The sequence below is a fragment of the Mirounga angustirostris genome, unplaced genomic scaffold, assembly GCF_029215605.1.
Source record: "Mirounga angustirostris isolate CCGP_5_RB_7025 unplaced genomic scaffold, mMirAng1.0.hap1 SCAF_17, whole genome shotgun sequence".
In the NCBI taxonomy this organism is placed as follows: Eukaryota; Metazoa; Chordata; class Mammalia; order Carnivora; family Phocidae; genus Mirounga; species Mirounga angustirostris.
The window spans coordinates 4,034,812-4,062,413 of record NW_026991725.1 but is presented as its reverse complement, the minus strand read 5'-3'; the positions used below and the strand labels follow the sequence as shown (position 1 = coordinate 4,062,413).

Sequence of the window (27,602 nt, the reverse complement as noted above, 5' to 3'; positions counted from 1 at the left end):
AAAAAAAAAAAAAGAGGATTTATTTAAATTACAGTCCATATACCTACATGCCATTCATGAAGCTATTAAAAACAGGTGTTTTAATGGAATGCTGTCCAAGGTATACAATTAAGTGAAAAAGCATGCTGACCACATTTGGAATGGTCAGTTCCCGTGTTAGAATAAGTATAGGAAAATACCTGGAGGAACATCATCAAACTGGTAACAGGGTTCCTTTCAAGAAAGGCAGAATACTTTCAGGGAGGGCTTTACTTCTAACATTCTATATTTCTATACGTTTTAAAATTTAAAAATAATGAGCATGTTTAACATTAATAATGGGGGGGGGAGGGGACTAAAACGAAACAGCATCTAGGCAGTACAAAGAGAAATACTCTACTGGAGCCCATTACAAGTTCTTATAATTGGGATAAAGAGCTGATACAGGATTAATTATGAAGTAGTAATGTGAGGAGGGTGGTAATCTTTCTTGAATTAGAAAGCAAAGATGAGGCTAGTAAATCCACAGAAAAAGGTTTATATGCATAAAGTATAGGCTTCTTCCATAATGATCTTTTGGTAAAACCCATCAAGCTAAGGGGACACCTGGAAAAGCAGGTGGCCTAAAGAAGATCACACACATATATCCATCCTTTGGCTTATTTTATGGAGGGAAGTTCTTTTTTTTAAATTTTATTTATTTGAGAGAGAGAGAGAGAGAGAGAGAGAGAGAGAGAGTGAGAGAGAGAGAGAGAGAGAGAGAAAGAGAGCACACGAGCAGAGGCAAAGGGAGAGGGAGAATCAGATTCCCCCGCTGAGCAGGGAGCCCCATGCGGGGCTTGATCCCAGGACCCTGAGATCGTGACCTGAGCTGAAGGCAGACACTTAACCAACTGAGCCACCCAGGCGCCCCTGTAGAGAAGTTCTGATAGGATGAGATTTCATTTCAAACCATACTAACAAGGGAGCACAGTTCCCAAAGCCCTAGCCAAAAAGAAAAAGGTGGCCCTGTGGCTAGTCAGGATCACCTGCCCAGGAAACAGGTCCCTAGATATGGCATTTAGGGGTGTGGTTTCCACAACTTACAAGTTGGTGAAGAGTTACCTAACTGCAGAGTGTAATGGGAAATAGCCCAAAACAATTTGCCGCAGGCTCAGGGCCACGCCTGCCTGTGAATCTCTGCCGAGTCATGCGCCTGCACTAATGTGAACCCCTGTTTGTTCTCAACTCTGCACCTGCTCTCAGCTCCCCCTGTCTGTCTGCTGCTTGGGTGGGGCTCTCTCTGACTCAGGCCTGAACAGCAGAAGGGTGCTTTTCCGGGTAGGGAACAGGTCATTCTGTTTATGAAGACAGGCTATAATCAATAGCAGGGAGGAAGGTAGGATTTTCACCTTTTCCAAGCTGCATGAACTCCAGCCACCCCTAGGAGGAGACAACATATCACACATCCCAAACAAGTGAGTGACTGGGGGGAGGGGCAAACTGAATGGTTGGATAGGTGGGGCCTGATCACACAGTGATCAACCCAGGCCATGTGCTGCCCTTTAAAGTTTCTTTTATATCTAGATACTCTTGTTTCCTGACCTACATATGGCTGCGTTCTCCAATTTCTAACCCTCACCTATCATGAGGATGTTCAAACCTGCACCAACTCCTCTCAGCCACCATGGCAGGACAATTCCTGTGATGCAAATGATTGGGAAGACATCTCGGAGTAGCTGTTCTCACCTTTCTAATAATATAAAGAACAGCTTATCTTACCAGTCAACAGGCAAATGGGATTTTTCATGATCCTAAGAATCTTCCAAAGGATGATTTTTTTTTTTTTGAAAGTTTTTATTTATTTATTTAACAGAGAGAGACAGCGAGAGAGGGAACACAAGCAGGGGGAGTGGGAGAGGGAGAAGCAGGCTTCCCGCGGAGCAGGGAGTCCGATGCGGGGCTCGATCCCAGGACCCTGGGATCATGACCTGAGCTGAAGGCAGACGCTTAACGACTGAGCCACCCAGGCGCCCCCAAAGGATGATTTTTTTTAAAAAGTGCCTGCTAATCACTAATCAATCAGGAGGGAATGAGACTGAAATTATGCTAATAGGTACCAACGGTGTATGTTTCAGAAGAAGGGGCTGACATTACAGCTGCCTTGCCCAGCAGGGATTTCCTTCTCTTTCTGGGGTAGATAATCATCAGAAAATATTAGGCCAGAGCTCTGGAATTAAACTGATGACTACTTGTAAAGGAGAAAGACAAATCTCAATCCAAAGATAGGTCTGATCCTGCTACCTTTCTCACTTTTGCAGTAGGGCCTGCAGGGATGGTGGTAGGCAGTGCTTTGACAGAATCAAGAGACTCATTACCGTGGCCTTCAAAGCACTGCTACTCCAGGTGCCCCTTCCTGCTCCTCCCTTCCTCCTCCCACCTCAGAGGTTTTATAGTAAACTCCATCCTGAATTTTGTGCTTATCATCCTCTTTCTTTATAATGTCATCATGTTTTGTTCTTAATATACTGCTTAGTTTTGCATGTTGTGAACTTACATAAGTTCACAACATGCAAATGTTGTGAAATCATACTCTGTATATATTCTTCTACAACTGCCTTTTGCGTACACTGTTTTTAAGATTCATCAATGTGTGCAGCTGTAATTTCAGGGAGTATGACGAACATACCACAGTTTATTTACCCATCCTATTGATGAAGTTTTGGCTAGTATGAACAGCACTACCATGGACATTCTTGCACTTGGTGCATACTTTGGTTTCTAAAAGATGTTATATACAGGAGCAGAAAAGGTGGGTCACAGGGTATATGTTCACCGTCAGTTTTACTCAGTAACACCAAACTGTTTTCCAGTACAGCTTTTTCCCAAGTCTGTTTATTCTGATGCTCTATCACTGGTAGGGATAGATGTAAGACATTGGATCATATTTATTATTTTAAACTGTTAATGTTGAAATTCAACTGACTCCCTCCACCTATTTCAGGTAGGCATCAAGTAAACAAGTTGCCAAAAAGAACTTCAGAGTTGGTTTGTGGCCTGGATGATGCAAAGAAGTCTCAGGTTCTTTTCTCCCTTGAGTGACCTCGGACCTGAATTTGGCCTTTTACTTCATAAATGAACAAGAAGGACATCTAAATGATAGGATACACATGATATCCCATTCTCTTGCCTCCTATTTGCTTGCTTTCTTCTTGTTACATGTTTGGTAAAGCACCAATTTTGTTTGAGAAAGTTACATAGAGGAAAACACTGCTAAAAATGGAGTATCAGGTTATAGTAAAATTAGACTGTTTATGGTTACCTCTTAGGACATTAGTCAGCCTGTAGAAAGGAGAAGAAAGAAAAAGTGGGCGCCTGGGTGGCTCAGTCGGTTAAGCGACTGCCTTCGGCTCAGGTCATGATCCTGGGGTCCCGGGATCGAGTCCCGCGTCGGGCTCCCTGCTCGGCAGGGAGTCTGCTTCTCCCTCTGACCCTCCCCCCTCTCATGTGCTTGCTCTCTCTCATTCTCTCTCTCTCAAATAAATAAATAAAATCTTAAAAAAAAAAAAAAAAGAAAAAGCAACAATTGAGTATTCTCTATGTTTTGTCCATGGTTCCTAAATGCTTTAAAATTATTTCACTGAAAAGCTATTAAGGAAATCCTTTAAATCTCAACTGCGATGTGGGTTCATTCTCAGGTTCCCTCCTGCTGGCTGACCACTGTGCACCAGCTAACTAGACGTCAGTGTCTCCACCAGCAAAGCAGGGGAGTGTAACAGACACCTCTGCCTCCCCTGGCCCTGGTGACAGGGGTGTTCAAAGAATCAAAACCGACATCTATGAAGACATGTGGCACGAACTCTCCCTGGCTACCACCCAGTGTTTCTTCTCTGCTGCTTGTATACTGGAACCTAATATCACAGACACATGGTCCAGCTTGCAAATGCCTGAAATCTGAACTTGTCTAATGGAACAAAAATCTGCCAGATACCTGCATGATCAGAGTACAGAATAACAAACACGGCTGTTGGCAGTTTAATGGAGGGTTTCCACACACACACACACACACACACACACACACACACACACACACACACGCCCACCCTCTTCCTGTCTCACTCCCATCCCCCAGCTATAAAAACATAAAAAATAAAATTAGATATGGACAGTATCATTGGCTTTATGATACCCTCTCTTTTAGGTCCAAAGGATTATATTAAATATTAGCCTTCCCTCTTAAAGACATACTGAACTATGCAAAAAGTCCCTTGCATTTCAGATAGGAGGTCACTGTTTGGTCCATAGCCTCACATTCTGATTAAGAGACTGTAACCAACTCATAAACCATTTACAGAGGCCTGGTATCACCTTGGTAAACTTCTCTTCTACCAAGACATCAAAGCACCAAGCAAATACCCTCAAACAGAGGGCTGCGACCTCAAGTTAAGTACCCAGTGCCACTCTAGACAACCATGGGGGCTAAAGAATGCTAGGATCAGGGCTCTATCTTTTTGGGAAAACCACCACATGCTTCCTGACAGAAGATGTGGAATACAAGATCTAAGTACCTCCACAAGAAATGGATTTCTTTGCAGACAGAATGAGTGGAGTTTTTCTAAGGACTTTTCTTCTCCTGGTTACCTAAGCTGTAGAGCTTCAGACAGTTCCAGGAGTCTGGGGCTTCTCTGTTTTTGCTCTTCTAAGCAGGCAGACCTTGGAGTAGCACTCTAGGGCTGGGCAAGAATCTGCTGGGCCCAGTTCACTTGGCAGCTAGCTTGGCAATAGCCTATAAGTGCTGTTTCTTAAAAAAAAACACCGGAGATCACAGACCGTAATGACTGTATGCCCAGCAGGCACTCCCAGTCTTTTTCCTAACTGGCAGAGGCCTGATTTGGTTTGGGTATTCACTGTTTCATGGGAGTCCTGGCAGTCAGGAGACAGTCTGGAGGGAGGAGCTAAAGGCAGGCCACTTATTCCCCTAGCTTTCTCCCCACAGGGTCACTTCAGGCTGGCTGTGTCCCTTGACTGAAAGTTATTTCTCCTCTCTGAAGGTGCCTCTTTCTCCAGGAGTCTCCTTCCAGGTTCTAGTAACTGCTCCCTCCCTCTTTGGGCCTCGCAGCTATTACCGAACAGCTCTGCTGATGCAAGTCCCTTGATTCTACTACAATCCCACATCTTTATAAAACCCTCCGCAAATAATCCTAATACGAGTATGCTGTTTCTTGTTGAGATCCCGACTGATGGAGGTATTCTACTACTTGCAGTTGAAAGCAGCCTAAGTGATACCCCTAGCACTAGATTCTAGTTCTTAAAATCCAGGAAACATCACAGTACAGGAAATTCCAGGACAACTTCCTATTCTTGTTTCTTTTTTTAAGCTTAATGTATTTGACAGTGAGAGACACAGCGAAAGAGGGAACACAAACGGGGAATGGGAGAGGGAGAAGCAGGCTTCCCGCAGAGCAGGGAGCCCTATGCGGGACTCGATCCCAGGACCCTGGGATCATGACCTGAGCTGAAGGCAGACGTTTAATGACTGAGCCACCCAGGCGCCTCCCTATTCTAGTTTCTAATGGAGTTAGTGTGCCTGTGGGTGGTGGAAGGCAGTGGTTGGAGGAAGGAGGAAGGAATAAATGGCACATGCATGTACGTGTTTCTGGGTAGCCCTGGAGAAAGAAGATGATGAGAACCACATCAGAATAACCCTTACCAGTATACAGTGTACATTGTTTTTTAAGATATATTTTTAAAGATTTTATTTATTTGACAGAGACAGCGAGAGAGCACAAGCAGGGGGAGCAGGAGAAGGAGAGGGAGAAGCAGGCTCCCCACTGAGCAGGGAGCCCGATGCGGGGCTCGACCCCAGGACCCTGGGATCATGACCTGAGTGGAAGGCAGACGCTTAACGACTGAGCCACCCAGACGCCCCTAAGATTTTCTCTTTAAGTAATCTCTACTCTCAACGTGGGGCTTGAGCTCACAACCTGGAGGATCAAGAGGTGCATGCAGGCTCCTCTGACTGAGCCAGCCAGGTGCCCTCGTAGTGTACATTTATTTATACACATTTTTATTTACAATAACCCTGTGACATAGGGTTCTTTAAAAATTTTTTTTATTTAAACTCAACTAGTATTAGTATTATTAGTTTCAGTGTGACATAGGGCTCTTGATTTTCATATTACAGATGGGGTCAGGTGAGGATCAGAACTGTGAAGTAACTCCTCAAAGTTGCAGCAAGAGGATGAACCAGAGATGGAAACCAGATCTACTGACTCAAATTCTGTGGTTTTCTCATTCCCCAGGGCTTGCTCCTCCCTCCATGAATCAAGCCCAGGAAAGCAGGATAGAACCGAAAGGGAAAGGAAGAGGCAGTGTGATTTGTGGGTTATGCTGCCCTTCTTATCCTCATCTAAGATTTTTCTGAAGTTCCTTTAACATCTAAGAAAAACCACATCCTCTAAAAAAACCCAACCCAACAGCTTGCAGTAGCCTGAGATTCCAGAATAAATACTGAAATTGGCAGGACACATAGTATCCTTGCTCTCAATGGGTCACGTGAGGACACTGCATAGCATCAGTCATGTGTGTGTCTGGGAACATACAATATTTATGTTTCATCTAACCCTCAGATGCCTCTTTCTTGCGCCAAAAAGAACTGCTGTGTCCTACCTTCTGATCTAATCTAAAAATGTCATCAAAATCTGTCCCCCAAGACCTCCAAATTCTTTTTAAGTGGAGGAGACTTGAGTATCCTCCCTGCTTCCTAAAAGAACGGCTCAGATGAAATCATGCCAAGTACTGAGTAAACGGGAGGGTTTTTTTTTTTTTTAGTGGAAACCATAATGCTATGCTGGGCTGCATTTTCACAAGACTTCGGGGGTGGGAGGGTGGTCCCTCTGCCTGGATAGGCTGGAAGGCTATTTAACATTTTGTTCAGGGGAAACACAGCCCAGATTCAAGAGTCAAGACCAAGTCATGAGACTCACTGGAGTCAAACTCTGGCACCAGCCCCAACTGCTTCTAGGCAGCTGTGCCTTCATATGAACAAAACCACCTAGAACATGCACACATGGAAAAATTAAAGCAAGATCTAGCACTCTACAGAACTTCAGCATGTGGCATCTCAGGAAATTGACCCTTAAACCCAGTTTAATATGTGAATCTCTTTCCTTGAGAGCAGGTGAACGTGGCTTTCACCACCAATGAGGTAAAATAATAAATACTCATTTTTTTTTTTTTAAGATTTTATTTATTTGAGAGAGAGAGAATGAGAGACAGAGGGCATGAGAGGGAGGAGGGTGAGAGGGAGAAGGAGACTCCCTGCTGAGCAGGGAACCTGATGTGGTACTTGATCCTGGGACTCCAGGATCATGACCTGAGCCGAAGGCAGTCACTTAACCAACTGAGCCACCCAGGAGCCCCTTATAATTACTCACTTTATAACCAATTACCAAATTATTCCTGAAATGAGTAGTTCTTATTGATACAGGAAGATGTTCAAGATCTACTACTGGGTAGACAGAGAAAGACAAATACTGAATGGTATCACTTATATGTGTCATCTAAAAAAGCCATACTCAGAGAAATAGAGAATAAAGTGGTGGTTACTAGGGGGTAGAGAATGGGGGAAATGGGGAGGTGTTGGTCAAAGGGTATAAACTTCTAGTTACAAGATTAAAATGTTCTAGGGATCTAATGTAAGATGGAGATTATAGTCCATAATACTGTATCACATACTTCTGAATGTTGCTAAGAGAGATCCTAAATATTTTCACCAAGAAAAAAGAAACAGTATGTGAAGGAATGGAGGTGTTAGCTAATGCTGCGGTGATAATCAGTTTGCAATATATAAATGCATCAGATCAACACACTGGACATCTTAAATTTATACAATGTTATACGTCAATTCTATCTCAGTAAAGCTGGGGGGAAAAGGATGGTTAAGTGAGGGCTAACTGCAGTGTAACTGTTCAATATACATTGCTACAGTTTAAAAAAAAAAAGGAAGACCAGTTATTGGGTGAAGAGGTAGGCTGAAGAATAGCTTTTGTGAGAAAACATCCATCAGTATATGGGGTAAGAGTCAGACCTGGAGAAACATGCAAGATAATGTCGATTACTGTGGGCATTGAATTTATAAATGATTTTTCTCTCTGTGTTTTCTGCATTTCTGCAAAGCATATATACACATATATATAAAGCATATAAAGCATATATATACACATATATATATATACATATATATATACATATATATAAAAAGATTAAAAGATTTTTAAAAGAAGAGAGTTATTTCCAGGAAGTGCCTTCATACCCCAAATCTGATGTGTCATATGACCAAAATTTTGGAGAAGGCTCACTGAAACCAAGCACTGATAAAAAATGATGCTTAAAACAGCACCACGTGCTTCTTAAATTTTATTTTCTTTTACAGAACAGGCCAAAAAATTTTCTAACAACTTCATCTATGCTTAGCATTCCTTTGGGATCAGTAAGTATCCATTTTGATAAGGCAGCTGTATCTGGCCTTAGAAGATGTTGAGAAATGTTTACGATAATCAGAACCTACTTGGGAAAGTAAGAGAACAGTATGTCCAGCTTTTAGTTTAAATGTCTTTAGTTTAAACACCTGACCTTCCATACTATTCTTAAATGCTTGTACTTGTTTTTTAAAATCTAGATTGACAGACATTTCAATTTTCAAAATGTATCACACATCCAGATTAGGCTGAGAACTAGCTGCGGGGAAGGACATTTTACCTTGCCCCAGGGAGCGTAACGGAGGGAAAATCTCAGAAAGTCACTGAAGGACTCACCTTGCCAGCAAGATCCCCTGGTACTCTTCCAGTTGCCTCATGAAGCTGGGGTTGGGCTTGGTCACCGTTCGCCTCTCCTTCACGTAGTCATAGGCCCGGTCCAGATTCCAGCCGTACTCCTTCATTGCATAGGCAATCACGGTGGAGGCTGAGCGACTCACCCCCATTTTGCAGTGCACAAGGCACTTGGAGCCATGTTTCCTATGTCGGGGTTGGAGGTCAGGGGAAAAACGCAGTAGTAGTGCATTTTAAAAGCTACGTTCTACATGTTTCCAAGTCTCCGCTCGCCTTTCCATTTTCTTTCAAACCATCCCCCCGTAGTGTACTTGTATATATCTGTAGTCAAATGTGAGGGGAGGGGAGGCAATTCTAGTGTACTCAAACAATAGTCAATGTTAATATCGATCCTTTTAAATTAATTCAGCAAACATTTACCAGGCAATCACTGTTGTAAGACAATGGGCAAGGTTTCTCTGCCTCCTCCCAGTGGAGGCAAAGAAAAGTAAATCTTCCCTAAATGGTAGGGTTCAGTGGGAGAAAGAGATAATTAAAACGCAAAATGGTAATTGCAATGAGTGTGAAGGGAGAATTTTCAATTTCGAGACTGGACCCCATTTTGCGTATCTGGAGGTGCATGTTCCAAGGCTGGCACAGTCTTGAGTTACAAGTGTGACAGTGATTCATCTAATTTATCCAAATGTTCTGAGTTGCTTCCAGTTCAAGTTCCAGTAAGGGTTCTGTCCCTGGAGGAAAGTACAAACCAAATAAAACTAACCCTCCTCTTTACTCAGATGTAGTCCTACCTATCACTTTTCAAACCACCACCACCATGTTCTGTCTAGGGACTGGCTAGACAATCCGTGGAGTTGGGTGGGACCACGTGATGCACCACGAGGCTTTCTCAGTGAGGAGGGTGGAGTGAGTAACTACCTGTTGTTGTTTTAATGGGGTGGAAGAAAGAGAAAGCAAAGTTACCATGAAGTGACTGTAAGAAACAAAGCAAACCCTGTGGTCTCAAGGTGCCAGAGCTCATTGCTTTGGATATGAACGTGACTCAGTTATGCTATGCTAATTCTGCTAATGACACGGTGTCTGGCACAGAGTAAGCCTTCAAATATTTACTAAATGTATGAACAAACTTATGGATCTGCTGTTAGATCTGTCAGCTATAAGTAAAAATATTTTAAAATCTGGAAAAAAGAATGGTTACTCTTTTCACTAGAGTACATGGGCTAAAAATCCTTCCCATGTGGCTAGTCCAATAAATTAAAAAAAATGTACATCAGCCTAAGAGGGGAAATCTACTCATTCACTCACTCACTGTATTACAGTAAACAAGCTTCCTTCCAGAGGCTTATAACTCTTCTGCTGGAGATAGACACACAAGAAAGAGTTAAGTACAATGTAAGGAAGGCATGAGGTTATGTGCCAAAATGAGAGGAATGAGGTTATGTGCCAGATAAGTGATAGGAATTCAGAGAATGATCTGCAATAATCAAAACAGTCTCAAAAGGAAGGTGAGATTAACCTCCTACCCATCATTTAGATGCGAAATTCTGGAGTCCTTAGGTTAATGAAGGTGTGTGTCTCTGCGTGCTTAGATGATCCCAAATGACTAGGACATTTTTGTTTTGTTTATGGCACCATAACTTTAGACCACAGTGCACAGTGACTCAGATATAAGTTCAGACATGTGCTCTATATTTTCCCATCAAGCTCTGACATCAAATTTCAGGTCTATACCCGCAGGCATGCAAGGTGCTCACAGGTGGACAATTTTAAGAAAAATACAGTTCTGAAATCCACCCCCATAAAAGCATTTCTTCATTTTGAATGGGGCTTTTTCAGTGGATGGTTTCTAACTCACATATTGAAGGATCTGAAGTCAGTTCAGAATATCCAATTTCATCTTTCAGTTTCAGCCACACACCCCCCACCCCTCCTGCCCCTCCCCGTGCTGGGTTGTCTAGATTAAGCCTGGTCCTGGTATTTCAGGAATCCTAAACCCACCCATCTGTAGGTCGAGTCTGGAACTCAGGGCCCTGATCAGGATGAAACACGTGAGGTGCCTGGTGCCATTTAAAGAGGCGCTCACTCTCAGATGCTGACTTACACTCGCATGAGCCCAAGCAGGACGGCCTGCTCACATGTACCCTCCATGCCTCACATATTTTACCTCAAGGCTGAAACTGGCCTTTCCTTTCACTGGGACTGGGGCCTCACCTGAACTCTAGCCTCTTTGGCTGTGATCCTCACAACATGCCTAGTCTTTTCCGGTCTCCCTTCCTTAAGGAACTAGACTATTCCTAAATACTTGATGGACTCTGGAATAAGACATGATCTTAGGTTCAAGTCCTATCTTCACCACTTGTTACTTAACTTCTCTGAACCTCATCTCTATAGTCTGTCCCTATCTGTACAAAAGGATGACAGTATATGCCTCTCTGGATTCTAGAAAATATTACATGAGAGAATAAAGTGTAAAGTACCTGACACATAGTAAGCATGCCATGAGAGGTATTATTGAGAACAATTTAATAACAGGCTTCAAGAATATAAAACACTCTTCCAGGTGCTAGCTAGAGACTGAGAACATGGGCTCAAAGCTAGGAGGATTCAGGGTAACTAAGACGAAGAACTTCTTGACTATGGAGGTCCTGAAGAAAGATGTGGAATCATTGCTGAAGGAGGGCTTTAAAAATGAGAAGTGCTTCTCATCTGCCAGGGATGATTTGAATGTGGTCCCATCAGAGGGGTAGCATGGCTAACATGCTCATTTATGGCTCCTTCTATTGAAGGAATACACAGGATTGGCAAGGAAATCCCCAGGGACTTAAAAAAACCCAGCGCAGACATACTAATACTAATTAACACTAAACATTAAATTAATACTTTTAGTTTCACTAAAAGGACCAATTCAGGGCACCTGGGTGGCTCAGTTGTTAAGCGTCTGCCTTTGGCTCAGGTCGTGATCCCAGCGTCTTGGGATCGAGCCCCACATTGGGCTCCCTGCTCCGCGGGAAGCCTGCTTCTCCCTCCCCCACTCCCCCTGCTTGTGTTCCCTCTCTTGCTGTGTCTCTCTGTCAAATAAATAAAATCTTTAAAAAAATAAAATTAAATAAAAGGACCAATTAATTTAAAGATGAAATCAACAGAATGGCCAGAGGAAAATTTCACTGCTTAGAGTACCGTAAGAGTAAAGTAAAAGAAAGAGAAAAGATTTCCAAAGCTCACTAAGTTTCCCTTCTGGTCTTCGGAAAGGACTCAGTATCCCACCCACCTGGAGTAATTTCTGTTCTCTCCCTTTCACATGTCCCCTTTGGCAACTTAGCACTTCCTTCAGAACATCTTCCTTCTGTCACTCTTACTGTGTTTGCAGCAGCTTCAGTTTGTGTGCCCTCATCTTGTGCTCAATGGAAAGAGTCAACAGGGGATTCATTCTTCCAGGGGTTTCATCTACTTACAGGGAAAGTATGAAGTCACTAGTCAACTTTTCCCCAGGATTAAGGAACCTCAGCCTCCTTTTTTTCTTTAATTCCTTCTCCCAGAGTACAGACAGTAAGCCATCTACAGCTCTCAGGCCCAGCCGTGTGTGGTGCAGGGGGAACATGGGTCAGAGCATGTGTGTGGGACCATTACTCACTTTGCTTTAGAGATGAATTTGTAAGTGTCATTCCAGTAAGCCAGGAGATCCGTTGCCTCTTCATCATATACTCGGATGTTATGATACTCAAAGACTCCTGGGAAGAAGTTATCTATCTCTCGAGTGACATTCAAGATATACCGTACCCTGCAAGGAAACCAAGGGAGAGTATGTGCTCTACTACTCAGGCTAAATCCAATTCCAGCACTGTTTTTCGTATTTAAAATTTGTTTGCTCCCTAGGTTGAAATAAAATACTAAAATATTGAAGAAAGCTAAATAACTAAAGAGACTATATACTTATTTAGTAGAGAAACTAAATAACAGAATCCAGGACATACCTGGGCACCGACGAATTACTGAGAGAAAAGCTGTCTACCAAGTTCAACATCTAAATTCCATTTTCAGTTTATGTACAGTTATACAATCTCATCTTTGATAGTCTTTTGAAAATATGCCTTGTATTTTACTTCAAAAGAATCCAAGGTCCATGATCTGACAATTTCTCTTCAGTCGATAAAATTACCAGAAACATAATTTATTCTTTGGAAGTCATTTCTATTAAATCAGACTATTAACATCTACCTCAAGAAACAAAAACCAACAAAATAGGAAAGGGAAAAATTTCCTCCTATCTTTCTGAATGCTAGATTTTGCTCTGTTACTCTCTGTAAACTACAAGAAAGGCAAAAGAGGCGAGGGCTGGGAGGGTCAGAGGGAAGTTGGACCCAAAACTCTTGTCACTCTCTAGGCTGAAGTCCTGGCTGCCAGAGCAGCAGCTGTGTCTGAGAGTTCTCCCATACCCAGAGGCTTGCAGAGAAGGGTTTCTGTATCACAAATTTCTTCTGCTGTCTCTCTCACTATACAATTTCAATAAATGCCTGGGTTTAATTTGCCAAATGGTTATCTTTTCTCAGTGCTGTGTGGACTTGGACATCACTGGAGTTTACTCCAACAACACAAACAGACTCACTTATTTCTCTCTGCAGAAGCTGCTTCCCTCTTGAAACTACACATAGCGTTCTTACAAACCCAATCTGAAGTCAGAGAAATGACTACAGAAAGGGAGAGCCATAGTTAACCCATTTTGTGGTTAAGGTCAAGAGACCAAAATTTTTCTGAAACATGATCTGAATATGTTTTAACTTTGCATCAAAGTCCATTACTAGGAAGGATTTTTTTTTCTCTTTTTAATTTAAAAACCAAGCACATGTAATTGTGGAAAACAGTACATGAAGTTACTCTATGACCCAGCATATTCCTCTCCTAGGTATAAACCCAAGAGAAATGAAAAATAAGTCTACCCCCAAATTTGTACATGAATGGTCACAGCAGTATTCATAATAACTAGAAAGTGGAAACAACTCAAATGTCCATCAACTGACGAATGAATAAATAAAATGTCGTATTTCCAAACAATGGAACATTATTTGGCAATAAAAAAAAAGGAATGAAGTACTAACAGATGCTACAACATTGATAAACCTTGAAACTATAATGTGAAGTGGAAGAAATAACTCTTAAAAGAGTACATATTATATGATTCCATTTAAATGAAATGTCCAGAATAGGTAAATCTATAGAGACAGGAAGTAGATTAGTAGTTTCTAGAAGCTGGGGGGAGAAGGGAAATGGGGGTGACTGTTAAAGGGTACAGAATTTCTTTTTGGCTTGAAAAATGTTCTAAATTAATTATTGCACAACTCTCTAAAAATAATAAATATCACTGAAGTGTACATTTTAAATGGGTGAACTGTATGTGAATCATATTTCAATGAAACTGTCAAAAGGAAAGCACACTTCTCTTATTTAAAATAAACATGAATAACCTCCCACCTTTAATCCCATACTTTAATACTGGATTATGATAGGACAAGGCTTCCCAAACCTATTTATTACAGAACCCCTAGGCAGCCACTACCAATTGAAATTAGCACTCCTTGAAACTTCTTTGACATTTCTATATGGAGGAGCGCTTTACTTGGGGTGCTAAAGTCAGTAGATTGGGTGAAAATGGCCTTATTGCCAAAATTAGACTTTAAAGTCCCTTAAATCATCCACCAGGGGCAGTGTATGTGTTTTGTAACTATAATTCTTAATTCCACAAGATTTAAGAACCAGTGAATTTATGAAACAAGATCTAAGTAGATGTTTGAGCATCTGCCTATACTGTCTTTTAAGACAAATACATCTGCGTTTTATAATTTAGCATTATAAGTAGTAAATGAGATGAACAGGTATCATCTCCAGCGGGGGGGGTTAGAAGTCAAAGTGCATGTGCGCACGATGTAATTTCAATGCATTTGGCAAGCACTGGCTGTATCAAATCTCAGATTTCATATTAAACACTGTATTACATGCTAGTTTCTGGCAAGTCACAGTCAATTTTTCTATCGTCCCTTCACATTTACTGAGCACCCTCTTGGTAATAAAACTTTGAGCTCGGTAGAGGTACGTTTTACACAAAACTAAGATACAGTCTATTTTCAAGAACTCTAGACTCAATCCTAATCAACTTAAAATTTCCAAGTTCTATTTATTTTCATATCTTAAATTAAGTAACCAGATTCACGTCCCCCTTCTCCCCAACCCAAGAACTCTTTGTATAATTCTCTGGCTTAAATCTTGCTCAAAGTTCATTTTAGCAATTATGACATACCTTTCTTTTGAAGGAAAGGTAGGGAGTATGCATCTAATCATGCTAAAGATAACCAGAAGAGGTTGGCTTACAGCTGAGAAAACAGGCAGCCAGCAACTAGCCATCACTGCTTCTGGGTTTCAGTAGGTCTTATCGCTGTCCACGATTAAGAGTTAGCATGGCCAACTTCAATGAAAAATTTAGGCATTAGCTAAGAAGTAAAAAGGGAAGAAGAATGGCAGCCTTTTGCTTGCTGAATGTTCATGGTGGTCTCAACAGCTACAATCAAACTCAATAACCATGTTGCTTAGGGGCACATTTCTTAATACAAAGTAGGTATTCTTGTTCAATTTCAGAAGCTTGTCCACTTTATATTTATAACCTACTTAGATTTCAAGCACCTTACTAAAAAAGGATAGGGACTGAGTCTTATTTTTCTTTGGATCTCTAGTATCTAGCACTGTACCTGGCTCACAGAAGATGGTCAATAAATGTTGAGTGGATAGCTGTGAACCCAACATATGTAGCTCTGTGTACTCTTATATAAAAATAGGAACCAAAGGCAAAACTATGGAGGCAGTAAAAAGATCAGTGGTTGCCAGGAGTGGGGGTGGGAATAAATGGACAGAACAGAGGATTTTTAAGGCAGTGAAAATACTCTATGATACCATAATGATGGATGCATGATACTATACATTTGTCCAAAGCCAAAGAATGTACAATACTGACAGTGAACTATAACGTAAATATGGACTTTGCATGATTATGATGTTATCAATGACGGTTCATCAATTGTAACAAATGCACCACTCCGGTGGGGATGGTGATAATGGGGAGGGGGGCTATGCATGTGTGGGGGCAGAGGTATATGGGAAATCTCTGTACCTTCTCCTCAATTTTACTGTGCATCTTAAATTGCTCTAAAAACAAACAAAAGGAACCAATAACTACATTTGTTTTAAACAGCAGAAAAGGCATGCACGTTTCTTTTGGAAAGCCTTTCCACTGAAACAGTAGCTCTTTCTTGGAAGCTGTGTGTGGGGGAGGATGAAAACAGTGGGAGAATGGCCACTTAGCTTTTTATTAGATTACACCTGATTACAATCAACTGGAAGCAACTCTTAGGCTTAAAGTTACTCACTGACACCTATATGACAGGAAAAAGTAAAAAAGAACAGTGATTTCTGTCAGGGGGATAAAAGCAATTGCTCTGTGTGCTTACCCTCGGTTCTGTAAATCCTCTAAATTAGAGGCATTCCATTCTGAGCCCTGTGGGGGTGGGGGGGGGGAAGAAAAAGATTAGGGAGTATTAGCAAATGAACAAAATACAATGCTTGTAAAGGAGTCCCATGAAGGAAGAAGCAGAGCCAGTAACATCTACCACGGTTCCTTTCAATAGGTCAGGTACTTTATACATGATCACATTTAGTTTTTACAAGTGATAGGATAAGAAAGTTATCTTCATTTTTACAGATCAGAAAACCAGCCCTCATAGAATTCAAATAATTTTTGCTCAAGATCACTTGCTGGAAAACTGTCTTTGATTATCCTCCAATCTAAGGTAAATGTCATCTGTCTTCCTTGTTTATAGTACTCTGATACTTGTATATTTATGTGCTTATTTATTACCTCTCTCCTCCACTATAATATAAGCTTCTTGAGGATAGCAACCAGATTTCTTGTTCCCTAAGGACACCCTGAACAGTGCCTGGCATTTGGCAGGTATTCAGTTATAAACATTTGTTAAATGAACAAAGTGGCATTATTATAAATTAAACCTAGATTTCATTCTAAAGCCCATATTCTTTTTAGTGCCTTATGTTATATCCAGAGAGAGTGAAATAGCAGCTTCTGTTAAACAAACAATGGAAACATGATATACAACATTTAAAGAAGGAAGAGCTGTACAGATTATCTGAAAGATCTATCATTTGTTAATATTTTACCATATTTGCTTTCTCTCTCCCCTTCCCTTTCTTTGAATATGTTATCATACTTTCTTCCCCTGAGCCATTTGAAAGTCATCTGAGTAATCATGACACTTCAATATTTGATCATGTATTGCTTATGAACAAGAACATTCTCCTATTTCCATTTTTACAACTAAGAAAGAAAACACTAACGCAATGATAGCCTAATACATTATCAATATTTGAAATTCAAAAACTGTCCTCTCAAAACTGTCCTTTATATTCATCCAATCAAGAATCATACTTTGCGGGGCGCCTGGGTGGCTCAGTTGATTAAGCGTCTGCCTTTGGCTCAGGTTGTGATCTTGGGGTCCTGGGATCTAGCTCTGCGTCTGGTTCGCTGCTCAGTGGGGAACCTGCTTCTCCCTCTCCCCCTGCAACTCCCCCAGCTTGTGCTCTCTCTCTCATATAAATAAAAATCTTTTAAAAAAAACCACCATACTTTGTATTTAGTGGTTGTCTAAATGTCTCTTTCTCATTTCTCATTTCTCATGTCTCTTTCTCATTTAATCTGGTCTTGGACAGTCCATCCCAACTTTATTTTGGTTTTCATGATATTGACATTTTTGTTGACTACAGGTCTGTAATCTTGGAGAACTCATCACAATCTGGATTTGTCTATTTGTCTCCTGATAACTAGATCCAGGTCAAAATTCTTGGCAAGAATAATATAAGGATAGTATTGTGTATTTCCTATTGCATCAAATCTTGAGGCACATAACATCCATTTGTCTCATTGTCATGCTGAACTTGAATTTTTTTTTTTTTTAAAGATTTTATTTATTTATTTGAGAGAGAGAGAATGAGAGACAGAGAGCAGGGTCAGAGGGAGAAGAGACTCCCCGCCAAGCAGGGAGCCCGATGCGGGACTCGATCCTGGGACTCCAGGATCATGACCTGAGCCGAAGGCAGTCGCTTAACCAACTGAGCCACCCAGGCGCCCCCTGAACTTGAATTCTTGGTAGGTACCTTTGTATCTGCCACATCCCACTATTGTTAAGGCTTCTTTACAATTAATTAGTAATCTTTAGGTATTAGTGATCTTTGAAGTCAGGTGAATATCCTGTTTCACAATAATCTTTTACCCTATGGTTTTAGCATCAACTGCTGACCTTGTCCAAATAAATTATTTTACTGGACGTTGACAAAATGGTGGTTTTCTAATTCTATCATTCCTTCTGCATGGGAGCTGGCATTCTTCTTTGTAAAAGAGAGCTTCACCTAGTCATTCCTTCCACACTCTGAATGCCACTATGAGTTCTTGAATTGTTTTTGTATTTAGAATGTTATATAATCCATTACCATTTTTTTTTTCCTGACACTCAAATTGTCCTGAATTTGATCAGTGGGAATCTCTTCAAGCAGGCAAGCTCTTTTTGATATGACCCCACTAGTTTTTGAATATTTCTTTGCTTTCTGGCATAAGAAGTTGTTCCAGATTCACTTTGTGAGTGGAATTAGCGATTTCCCCAAGGAACCCTGGTTTCTTTTAGCCAAGAATGATATTTTGCAATCAAAACCTCGACATTAATTAGATATGCTCACAAATATTGGGTGTTACTGCTTCTAAACTTTTCAGTGAACAGATCTAGGAAATACTTGAAAAAAAATATTGAGTTTACAGGAGCACCCAGGTGGCTCAATCAGTTGAGCCTCCAATTCTTGATCTCAGCTCAGGTCTTGACTTCAGGATCATCAGTTTGAGCCCCATATTGTTGACTCTCTTTTTTGTGCCAGGCATGAGGCTAGATATTTGTGCAATCTGATCTGTTTCTATAAGGAGAGAGTAATGAACCGTATCAGGTAGGTATTCATGGAAGGCCATTGGGATAGGCCATGGAAGGCCCCTGGATTAGACAATTAGAAATGGTCATTAGTAACATTAGCAAGAGTGATGAGGGCAGAAATCACAGTGCTGTAGGTTGAGACATATGGGAAATGAGGAATCAGAGGAAGTATTAGATTATATTTCTATGAATCTTGGGAAGGGAAGGGAAGAAAGGAGTGTCTGGAAGAGAATTCAGGATGGAAAGAGGGTTTTTCCACTTTAATATGGGAGAAACTGGTGTTTTTTTTGTTTTTTGTTTTTTTTTGTCGGGGACTGGGGGTTGGAATGGGAACTCATAAACAATAGAAACTTACTTCTCATAGTTCTTTGGCTAAAAAAATTGAATTTACACTGGTACCTCCAATTCAAAGTTAACACAAGGTTCTTCCTTTCTTTCTTGTCCCTTTGTCATCAATTTTATCTCCCTCTTCCACAGTGATAACCTTGGTTTCCAACAACTCATTAACTCTATTTACAAAATAACTTCAACATTACTACACCAATATCACAGCCAATTACAAACCTATTAAGTTCAAAATTTCTTTGCAGTTTTTTTTCTCTCCCCATGAAGAGGTTCAACCAGAATATTATGCTCAAAAGTTATTTAAATTAATTTCCTTCTTTTTAAAATAATTTTTTAAAAGATTTTATTTATTTATTTGGCAGAGAGAGCCACAGCAAGAGAGGGAACACAAGCAGGGGGAGTGGGAAAGGGAGAAGCAGGCTTCCCGCTGACCAGGGAGCCCGAAGCAGGGCTCGATCCCAGGACCCTGGGATCATGACCTGAGCCGAAGGCAGACGCCCAACAACTGAGCCACCCAGGCTCCCCTAAAATAATTTTAAAAAAATATTTATTTACTTGAGAGAGGGCGAGAGCAAGAGAGAGCACAGAGGGAGAGGGAGAAGCAGACTCCCCACAGAGCAGGGAGCCCCACGGGGGACTCGATGATCCCAGGACCCAGAAATCATAACTTGAGCTGAACTCAAGAAACTTGAGTTCACTTAACCTACTGAGCCACCCAGGCACCCCGAATTAATTTCCTTCTGTGAAGTTATCCATTTGCTATATATTTGGGTTCACTTGCTCCTGTTTGTATTCAACTTTAGGGTGTGCTTTTCCCATTTGATTCTGAATATGCAAAACTTTCATAAGATTGAAAGTCAAAAGTTTATTAAAAATTAAACTTGAAGTCTCACTCAGTTCACTTCAATCCCTAAGGGTAACCATTTTCATTAGTTTCTGGCTTATTCTACCTATGTTCTATTTTGAAAACAACAACAACAAGAAATATATCCTTATTACCATTTCTTACTTACCTAAAAGTAGTATACTACATATACTTTTGTTCCTCACTTGCTTCACTTTACAATATATCCTCAGAACCACTCCATATCACAGTTCACAGAGGTCTTCCTTATTCCTTCTTACACCTATTAGCACTTCACTGGATAGTGATAGAATAGTTTATTCAACTAGTCTTCTATGAATGTTGTTTCGTATTTGTGGAAGTGAGGTTGCTGGGTCAAGGGCCAATGCACAGTTTTGTTAGACATTGCTAAACTCCCCTCCACAGAGACTGAAACAATTCTGCATTCCCACCAACAATGTATGAGAGTGTCACTTTCTCCACAGCTTTGCCAACAAAACGTGTGGTTAAGCTTTTGAATTTTTGCCAGTTTGATAGGTGTGAAATGCATCTCAGTGTAATTTCAATTTGCATGTTTCTTAAGAGTAAAAGTGAGCAACTTTTCAATGTTTCAGGTCCATTTCCTTTCTTCTTCTTCTTTTTTTTTTTTAAAGATTTTCTTTATTTATTTGACAGAGAGCACAAGTAGGCAGAGCGGCAGGCAGAGGGAGAGGGAGAAGCAGGCTCTCGCTGAGCAGGGAGCCCAACGCAGAGCTCGATCCCAGGACCCTGGGATCATGACCTGAGCCGAAGGCAGCTGCTTAACCGACTGAGCCACCCAGGTGCCCCCTCAGGTCCATTTTCTATCTTTGGACTCTCTCTTCATTCTCTTTTGAAAAGGCAAACATTTAAAAGTAGGAATTTACCTATTTTAGAATTATGCATTAAATGGAATTTAGCATTAGAAGACTCAGGTTCAAGTCCCAACTTCCCACTCTACTGTGGGGGCACTGGGAAACTGCTTAACCTCTCTGTCTTTGCTTTCCTTATCTGTAAAATGGAACACTCTTCCCACCCTAGTCCTATATACCTAAATGGGTACCTTCTCAAATCACAGATAGAAAGTTTTTACTGATCTCTTCTGCCATGTGAAAGTACAAAGAAGTCTATGACCCAGAAGATGGTCCTCACCTGACCGTGCAGGTACCCTGATCTCAGATTTTAGCCAAAGAACTATAAGAAATAAGCTTCTGTTGTTTATGAGTTCCCATTCCAACCCCCAGTTCCCAACAAAAAACAAAACAAAACAAAAAAAACAAACCAGTTTCTCCCATATTAAAGTGGAAAAACCCTCTTTCCATCCTGAATTCTCTTCCAGACACTCCTTTCTTCCCTTCCCTTCCCAAGATTCATAGAAATATAATCTAATACTTCCTCTGATTCCTCATTTCCCATATGTCTCAACCTACAGCACTGTGATTTCTGCCCTCATCACTCTTGCTAATGTTACTAATGACCACTTCTAATTGTCTAACCCAGGGGCCTTCCATGGCCTATCCCAATGGCCTTCCATGAATACCTACCTGATACGGTTCATTACTCTCTCCTTATAGAAACAGATCAGATTGTACAAATACCTAGCCTCATGCCTGGCACAAAAAAGAGAGTCAACAAATGTTTATTAAATGAATGATCAAATAAGTAAATGAAGCACTCTGAAAACTGTGTTATGCAAGCAGTATCATCACAATACAAGTGATAATGTTACTTAATTTGGCTGTTGAACTGAGAGATACAGATCAAGGATGCTGTGAAGTTCCATTTAGGAAAAGGACAGTAACTGATGGACAACTGATCTTTTCTACAGACCCGGGCTCAGCTGACTTGCTTTCAAAAAATATGGAAGGTTCTGAAGGCTCTGTGCTCAACCTTTGAAAACAAGCTGCCGCACCAAAGAAAGAGGTAAGAACTATAAAGAACCTCAAGGAGACAGAAGCCAGGCAATAAGGGTTGAGAGGCTAAATTGTAGCCAGGGAAATGTGACCACTTCACTTCTTAATTTAGAAGTCTAAATCCTCTGTGGAACTTTGTCCAGCTAGATGGAAATAACCCTTACATGATGGGAAAAGTCCATGGTTTTCATCTACCTGTCCGGAGAAAATTCAACCTGACAATCTGAAATGGCACATATCCAGAAACAAAATAAATTAAAAGCTTTGGCTACTGACTTAGTGAAGTCCGTATAACATGACTCGGGCTGTGCTTAGGGCTGCTTCAGGTTCAGCCTGAAAGGAAGAACTGGAGTCAACGTTGTGTAATTACTTTTCTGCCCTCAATATAAATGCTATGCATATTAGCCCCCTGGGCCCTCCAAAGACTCAGTCATTTTTTTTTTCCCCCTCTCCATGCTTCTCAGGCTTACAATGACACAATTCCATGGGGTTTGTCACTATGTTCTATATAATTATGCAAAGCATATTCTAATCTTACTGAAGTGTAAAATGAAATCTTGGGACTATAACACATTTTTAAGTAAGTTCATTTCCATCTTTCACTCTGGTTCCCCTACACTGTGCCATAGCCCAGAAACCCATGTGACTAATTTCTTTCTTTCTTTTAATTTTTTGAAGTAGGCTCCACGCCCAAAGTGGGGCTTGAACTCATGACCCTGAGATGAAGAGTCGCATGCTCTACTGACAGGGCCAGCAAGGCACCCCCATATCTTCTTCATCATATCATACCTACAGCCTGAATACTGAGTCATATTATGGTGGCAACCAGGCACAAGAGCTCTATTAATTTTTCCTTCTGAGAAAAGTTCACGCTACACATCTTCAGTTGATGTACAAAATCATGAATAATTAAAATAGCCCATTTGATTTAAGTCTGATCTATTTACATATCCTCCATTCTCTGCACCTATAGAAGTAACTACCAATTTGAGGCTTAATTTTTCTTTGAAAAGGAAACGTTATTCTTTAATGTCAAATATTAAAAAAGATAACCATCAGCAATAAAAATCGACTAGTTTTTTATTAATGAACAAAATTATTGGTTGTGTCCAATATTCCTGTGTTTCCCTTGTTCAACTAAGAAAGCTGCCTGCTTTTCAGCAAAGGGTCTCTGTTCATATTTAGCTTTTTCTCAGCCAAACTGGACAACCTCCAGTAGAACTGCTGATATTGAGACTTGGTTGGGCAAAGGCTTCCAGCTCAGAGAAGTGGTACACTCTTAAGGGTGTGGAAGAACTTTTTCTGGAAATACCCTGGCTTCCAACCAATCAATCCTCTCTTCTTGCTGCAGATTTTCTTTAAACTATGCTTTAAACTTTTCTTCTCCATACCAGCTGGACACCTTTTTAAATAAACATCTCTGTGCAGTGCACTGCAGAGCTGAGCATTCTTCCAAAGGGAGGGGAAAAATCCTGCTGCCTCCCTTCACACAATCTGCTTGCACTCCAGGCATGGCATCTATGCAGAAGATGAAATGACTTTGCAGAAAACTAACATCACCGCTTGCAGCTTGGATAAGACCTCTTTTTCCGTGTCAATTGCTAGGAAAGCCAGCAGAGTACAGACTCACTGGAGAAGAGATAGGGGTATGGATACAGGATATGGTGGTGCAAACAAAGGGAGGAAGCCATTGATGAAGAAGTGTTCATGCACTCGTTTTGTTGGATAAGAGTTAAATTTCAAAATTCTCCAGTTTGAAAATTTTTCCCAAATAAGAAAAATATTCAAAATGGAAAGAACATGTCCATTCTCTAGAAAACAGAATTATATCTGAAGCTGAGTAGGATTTCCCTTTTTCAAAAATATATAGACACATATTAAAAAAGTAAAAAAGAGGGGTGCCTGGGTGGTTCAGTTGGTTAAGCGTCTGCCTTCGGCTCAGATCATGATCCCAGGGTCCTGGGATCGAGCCCCATGTCAGACTCCCTGCTCAGCGGGGAGTCTGCTTCTCCCTCTGACCCTTCCCCTCTCATGCTCTCTCTCTCAAATAAATTAAAAAAAAAAACCTTAAAAAAAAAAAAGATTTTATTTATTTATTTGACAGAGACACAGTGAGAGAGGGAACACAAGCAGGGGGAGTGGGAGAGGGAGAAGCAGGCTTCCTGCGGAGCAGGGAGTCCGATGCGGGACTCGATCCCAGGACCCTGGGATCATGACCTGAGCCGAAGGCAGACGCTTAACCACTGAGCCACCCAGGCAGGCGCCCCATAAATAAAATCTTAAAAAAAAAAAGTAAAAAAGACTGGAATATTATATAACTTAAGATATCAGTGCTTATCTCTTTTGTTGACGATTAAATGTTATTGTCTTTTGAAACTGTCTAAGCTTTCTACAATGAACATAAATTATTTTTGTAATAAATAAAAAACCCAAGACAGAAGAATATGTCAGTAATCGCGCTAAGTGAAATAAGTCAGAGAAAGAAAAATACCATATGATTTCACTTATACGTGAAATATAAAAAATCAACAAATGAAACTGGACTCTATATACAGAGAACACATTGGTGGCTGCCAGAGGAAAACCGGGGGGGGGGGGAATGGGTGGGTAAACAGATAAAGGGGATTAAGAGTTACCAACTTCCAGTCATAAAATTAATAAATTACAGAGATGGAAATGTACGGGATAGGGAATATAGTCAATAATATTGTAATAACGTTGCATGGTGACCGATGGTGACTACCCCTACTGTGGTGAGCACTGAGTAATGTATAAAATTGTTGGGTCGTTATGCTGCACACCTGAAACTAATATAACGTTGTATTTTTTTTTTTTTAAAGATTTTGTTTATTTATTTGACAGAGAAAGACACAGCGAGAGAGGGAACACAGGCAGGGGGAGTGGGAGAGGGAGAAGCAGACCCCCCGCCGAGCAGGGAGCCCGATGCGGGACTCGATCCCGGGACTCCAGGATCATGACCTGAGCCGAAGGCAGTCGCTTAACCAACTGAGCCACCCAGGTGCCCCTATAACGTTGTATGTTAATTATACTTCAATCAAAAAATAAATAGAAAGGAATGGACTTCGTGTATCTCACTAAAAAAATTGTCTAAGCTTTCTGTAATGAACGTGAATTATTTTTGTAGTAAGTAAAAAAGCAAGACAGAAGAATATGCCAATAATCATGAATTAATAGGATGAATATCCTGGTACAAGTACTCAAATGCATTTGTAGTTGATTAGAGACTCTAATCTGGGGAGAAGTGGATTGTTTTTTCTGCTAAGAATACCACTAAAATATATCATTTCAGGAGGAAGGAAAGAGAAGGTAGTTCTTGAGGGGGGTGGCACCAGAGGTGGGTGGAAGTATGCCCCAAATTAAACAGGTTGAACACTCAGATATTAACTGTATTTCATATTCATCATGTCTATATCCTTTTTGGTATTAAAATACAAGCTAATGCAAAAGTGACTTCCGAGTTTACAGCTCTGGTCATTTTCTAACATGAGCTATTTTTGGCTACAGGCACTTGCCCTTCACAAAAATTAGTCATGTTACACAGAAGCAGTTGGGGGCAGGGTCCATTTGAATGAGTGACTCATAAGTTTTCCATAGATTACACAAAAATTCTTTCCAACAATACACCAGCAGGGAATACCTGAACACTTCTGGAGGTATACACAAAAGACGACGAAGCCAAGTGCTTCACAAATGGAAAGGAAAGGTCAATGATAGTTTTGCAGTATGATCTACACCCAGAAATGGCAACACACATTGGTCAAGTTAAACTAATGGAAAAAAAAGTTCCCTTTCCAGCTCACAGCTTTTCACGAGTAATTTCATAGCTACACAGCACGATGAATCACTCCAAGCACACATACTCTGGACTGTCAAGAAGCTAATTCAGGGCACAGCCTTCAATGGTATAAAATCTGACTGCTTGGTGATATAAGCTCTTGAATATTCAGGGGTGAGATGATCCGATTTAGTCAGTTCCTGGGCATTTATTCCTCTTGTCTCCTGTTTCTCAGCTTCTAATCATTTCACAAATGTCCTCACCAGAGAAAGGAAGTGAAATTCAAACCAATCAATTTATTTCCTTGTTAGCATTTTTGGTCAAAGTGTGTGGGAAGTGGAAACAAAACGAAGCTTTGACATTTCCCACTGATTCTAATTATCCTTTTTAACCTTATTCCCATTGCCATGTACAGATGGAAACTAAAACTCTTTAATATTTGGAAGGAAAATGGTTCTTAGGATTTTAGAAGCTTTCTAAAGATTAGAAAGGTGTCCTTGGGCTAATTTCAGGTCACTGAATGTTCAAAAACCATGAAGAACAATTTTAAGTCACCGTAATTTTAGCAAACACAAAAATACTTGGGGGACTCAAAATGTAGCTATAAAATTCCAAATGTTTAAAAGTCCAATAGTCTCTCAGTCCTAAGTAGTCCCCACGTGCTCTGCTCAGATATATCTACCTTAGGCAAATTTGGCAAATCTGAAAGAGTGACCTCAAAGTATCATTCTATTTGTATACACTATAAAGCTATTGTGGACTGGTCTGTTTTTGACTTTTGACTGTCATAAAGAACAGCTGAGATATTTAACAATCTCTGGGGGGAAAAAGGGCCTGATTTGTAGCATTTGCCCACTTCCTTGGTGTAAATTTTTGCACCAGTCAATTTCAATCTACCAGCTGGATGTCACTGAATGAGGAATTGGGAAGAGATGAGCAGAAGCACACCATTATCTAACATTTCCACCAAAAATAGATGTAAATAACCTAAGAGCACAGATAACAGTAAAAAACTAGGAAGTGATGAGGTTTGAGTATTTACTACCTTTGTTTTTAAGTTACATTTTATTTAAATATACTAAAATTTAACAGTTTCTCCTCCAGAGCTGGTATGGACTAGATTCAGCACATCACTTAGAGTGGCTCTGAGACTTACCAAGAATACATGCTCAAATATCTGTGTAGGGCTATCCATTTGACCAAGGATCACTATCATTTCATTATCTATAAATTCCTTGAATTCTCGTAAGTTGCACACCATTTGCATTTCCAACTCAGTTCGTATCTGAAACAGAGAGGACATATTTTACTAGTCTCTCAAAAGTATCTCTGTGCTTTCAATCACTCACGATTTCTAACCTTATACCTACTGTTTATCCCACACTCCTAGCCTTGGAACAGGGAGAACTCAAGGTCTCTTACCTCTTTGGATGTGATATTCTCCAAATCCTTCTGCATCATTATCTCCCTTAATTTGGTTTTAATTAATCTTTCTGTTCGCTCACGTTCAGTTGGTCTGAGAAGAGAGAAATGGTGATTTTTCTTAGGCAGGAATTTGACTAGGTTAATGAATGTGCCATTTGTTTATGTTTTCAAATTGGCAGACCTTCCCTCTATTACCCTCGAACATTTATATTCTGGGGGCATGGCAAAAAAAATAAGTATTTAAAAAAGTTTCTTTTCACAATGCATAGAATGTAAACGTGTAGAAATTATTACTTGAAGAGGTTGTACATGTCTGAAAGTCCTTAAATATATCCACATACATCTATAGGAATAAAGACAATAAGCTATACTGTATACTACTTTAATGCAGAATCATAGCCATGTTTCATCAAGTACCCCTGACTACCATTTGCTGAGCTAGAATACCAA

The 27,602-nt window shown here is 40.5% G+C and overlaps 1 protein-coding gene across 7 annotated transcripts in view; it reads right to left on the bottom strand.

Moving 5' to 3' along the window:
* SSH2 (slingshot protein phosphatase 2) overlaps window positions 1-27,602 on the bottom strand; it is a 244,327-nt gene that overhangs the window by 11,508 nt on the left and 205,217 nt on the right. For all 7 annotated transcript variants that reach the window (XM_064582302.1, XM_064582301.1, XM_064582303.1 and 4 more), the window contains 5 exons: window positions 27,150-27,243; window positions 26,884-27,012; window positions 16,277-16,323; window positions 12,418-12,564; window positions 8,775-8,975 (listed from right to left, as the gene is read on the bottom strand). In XM_064582302.1, coding sequence (XP_064438372.1) covers window positions 8,775-8,975; window positions 12,418-12,564; window positions 16,277-16,323; window positions 26,884-27,012; window positions 27,150-27,243 — 618 coding nt within the window. The remainder of the gene's footprint in view (window positions 1-8,774; window positions 8,976-12,417; window positions 12,565-16,276; window positions 16,324-26,883; window positions 27,013-27,149; window positions 27,244-27,602) is intronic.